The sequence below is a fragment of the Monopterus albus genome, unplaced genomic scaffold (genome assembly GCF_001952655.1).
Source record: "Monopterus albus unplaced genomic scaffold, M_albus_1.0 scaffold105.1, whole genome shotgun sequence".
NCBI classification, from domain to species: Eukaryota; Metazoa; Chordata; class Actinopteri; order Synbranchiformes; family Synbranchidae; genus Monopterus; species Monopterus albus.
Window position 1 is genome coordinate 2104945 of NW_018127985.1, and position 2370 is coordinate 2107314.

The 2370-nt window shown below is 43.5% G+C and overlaps 1 protein-coding gene across 1 annotated transcript in view; it reads left to right on the forward strand.

Moving 5' to 3' along the window:
• The first annotated feature begins 682 nt into the window (after positions 1-682).
• Positions 683-2370, forward strand: part of olfm2a (olfactomedin 2a) — a 26449-nt gene continuing 24761 nt past the window's right edge. The window contains 1 exon segment of the mRNA XM_020610579.1: positions 683-1116. Within this exon segment, the coding sequence (XP_020466235.1) occupies positions 973-1116 (144 nt within the window). The 5' untranslated portion in view covers positions 683-972.

Genomic DNA, 2370 nt, shown 5'->3' on the forward strand with positions numbered 1-2370 from the left:
CACAATAAATCACAATTTATCATTTATGTCACTTCAATTTTTATCCATATTTGCACTAGTTCTACAGCATCAGCATCATTTTTCACAGAAAGTTTCAAGAGCACATTGTAAGTGAATATGGTAATATGGTTATGCCTCAGGGAGAGTGAAGTTGGTGAGATACTGTATAAGTGCAAGCTACAGGCTGATTTAGTCTATGCCATGAGGCAGAATGACCGATAAGCTGTCAGATGAGCAGGAGCACCTGGATCTGTCCTACATTAATACTTTGCTGAACCATCTGCCCGTGTCTACCCTCAGTAGCCTCTGGCCAACCTTAATCTATCCAGTGCATACAATCTGATGAAACTGCAGGACAGTCTACTGAGCCTAGGATGCTCTGGGCACACATATGTCACATAACTTAGACCATACAGTAGATCAGCCCTTTCAAGTCTCTCTCTGATCGCCATGCCACAAAAAATGTCAGAAAAAGAGAGGAAAAGAGTGGATACGCAAAACAGTGCTGGCAAGAACAGAGAAGAGGCTTACAGGGAGGGGATGAGATGCAGAGGCAGCCAATGCGCAGCCCTGCATCTTGAGGACAAGAGGGGGGAGAGAGAGAAAGGGAGAGATAAAGGGAGAGTGAGAAAGTGAGAGAGAAAGAAAGTGAGGGAGAGAGAGGGAGGGGTGAGACTGAGGCAGTCATTCTGAGAGGGAGGATTCCAGTGATGCTGTTGGATGTGAGCTGCTCTCCTCTAACAGTCTCTGGCTGTCCCTTTGACTGAGCCAGTGGTGTATGAGTCTGGAAACTGTGCTTTGCAAGCTCTGGGGGCTCTGCTATTACTCGGTCTAAGGCAGAAGCTGACTGATTGTTTCCCTGCCTTTAGGCTGTCTGGAGCAGAGTGGGGTTGACTGGAGCTGAGGTCCAGGGCAGGATAGGGTAGGGCTGGCTGTAGGGCCATTTGCGCTGGGGCCCCATAGGGAGCAAACATGAGCGTTCCTATGCTTAAGATTGGGGCGGTGCTCAGCACCATGGCCATGGTGACCAACTGGATGTCTCAGACTCTGCCTTCTCTGGTGGGACTCAATGGGACAACAATCTCCAGAGGGGGCACCTCAGAGAGGATTGTCAGTGTGCGTATGACTTCTTTTGCTTTTTTGCAAGTGTGTGTGCACTGTACTTGTTTGTGCATGCTCTCATTTTGAATGTAAGAAGGAAAAAGACAACGTGACAGATAAAGGAGAGTGACGGCAGAAGACAAAGAAATAGGAAGATGATGGCATGTGAGGCAGCATGTGTGTCTGTTGAACTACAAAAACAGCAAAGGGGTTTTAAAGAAGGGGAGTACAAATGGGAGAGTGACTGCAAGAGACTGTCTCAAGGGCTCTGGTGTATTAATCAGAGCGATATGATCGAGGTGAACATGCATGTGAGAGCAATGTTTCAACCAAGCATGAATGATGCACATGTTGATGTGACAGTAACATTAAGTATAATGATGCTGAATTGTGGGCTTGTGTCTGTGAGTGATGGTGAGAAGCAGAGGATGAAAAGTGGACAGCCATGGAAAATCATATGTTTTTGGTGACGGGAGGTTCTGAGTGATGTTCAGGCTGATCCCATCTGTCAGTCACCTCCAGGGTGGTGTTCAGTTTCAGAACTGATGGAGAAGATAAGGAGTTTGAGACAGTGGTACACTTTCAAGTATGTCTTACTTCTTCCTCACTCTGTTCTTTAAACCCTCTCAATCCTCCTCTCCTTAGGAAAAACACACTGGACACATATTTTATACAAATATAGAAAAATTATTGGAGGCATTAAAATAAAAAAAAATGCAGTTTGAGGCCAGTTTTAAGGATTTATATTCAAGTACCTCACATATTAGCACATATACTAACATGAAAGTCTTCCAGTATGTGGGGCCTGTCTATTTTAGTGTGTTAATGGGAAGCAAAACAGGTAATGATATATATGATTGGAATGAATTAGATATTTTCTCATTCATCACAGTTAATGATTGTTAATGACCGTTTTTGCCTCAAAGTGTTTTTATGGCACTTTAACCGTTAAACAAAAGCTATGGTCTGCTGAAATGGCCGAATATAATTTAAGATCCCCAGAGATCTGCGACCATCTGGAAATGTGTTTATATGCATGTGTGCACGCAAGTATGCATGTGTGTGTGTTTAAAAATGTATTCTGAGTATGTTTAATCAAAATCAAATCAAATCAAATTTTATTTGTATAGCGCCAAATCACAACAAAAGTCATCTCAGGACACTTTACAAAGTAAGGTCTAGACCTTACTGTTATCACTATTATTACATAGGGAAAACCCAACAAATCCCCCTTGAGCAAGCACTTGGCGACAGTGGGGAGGAAAAACT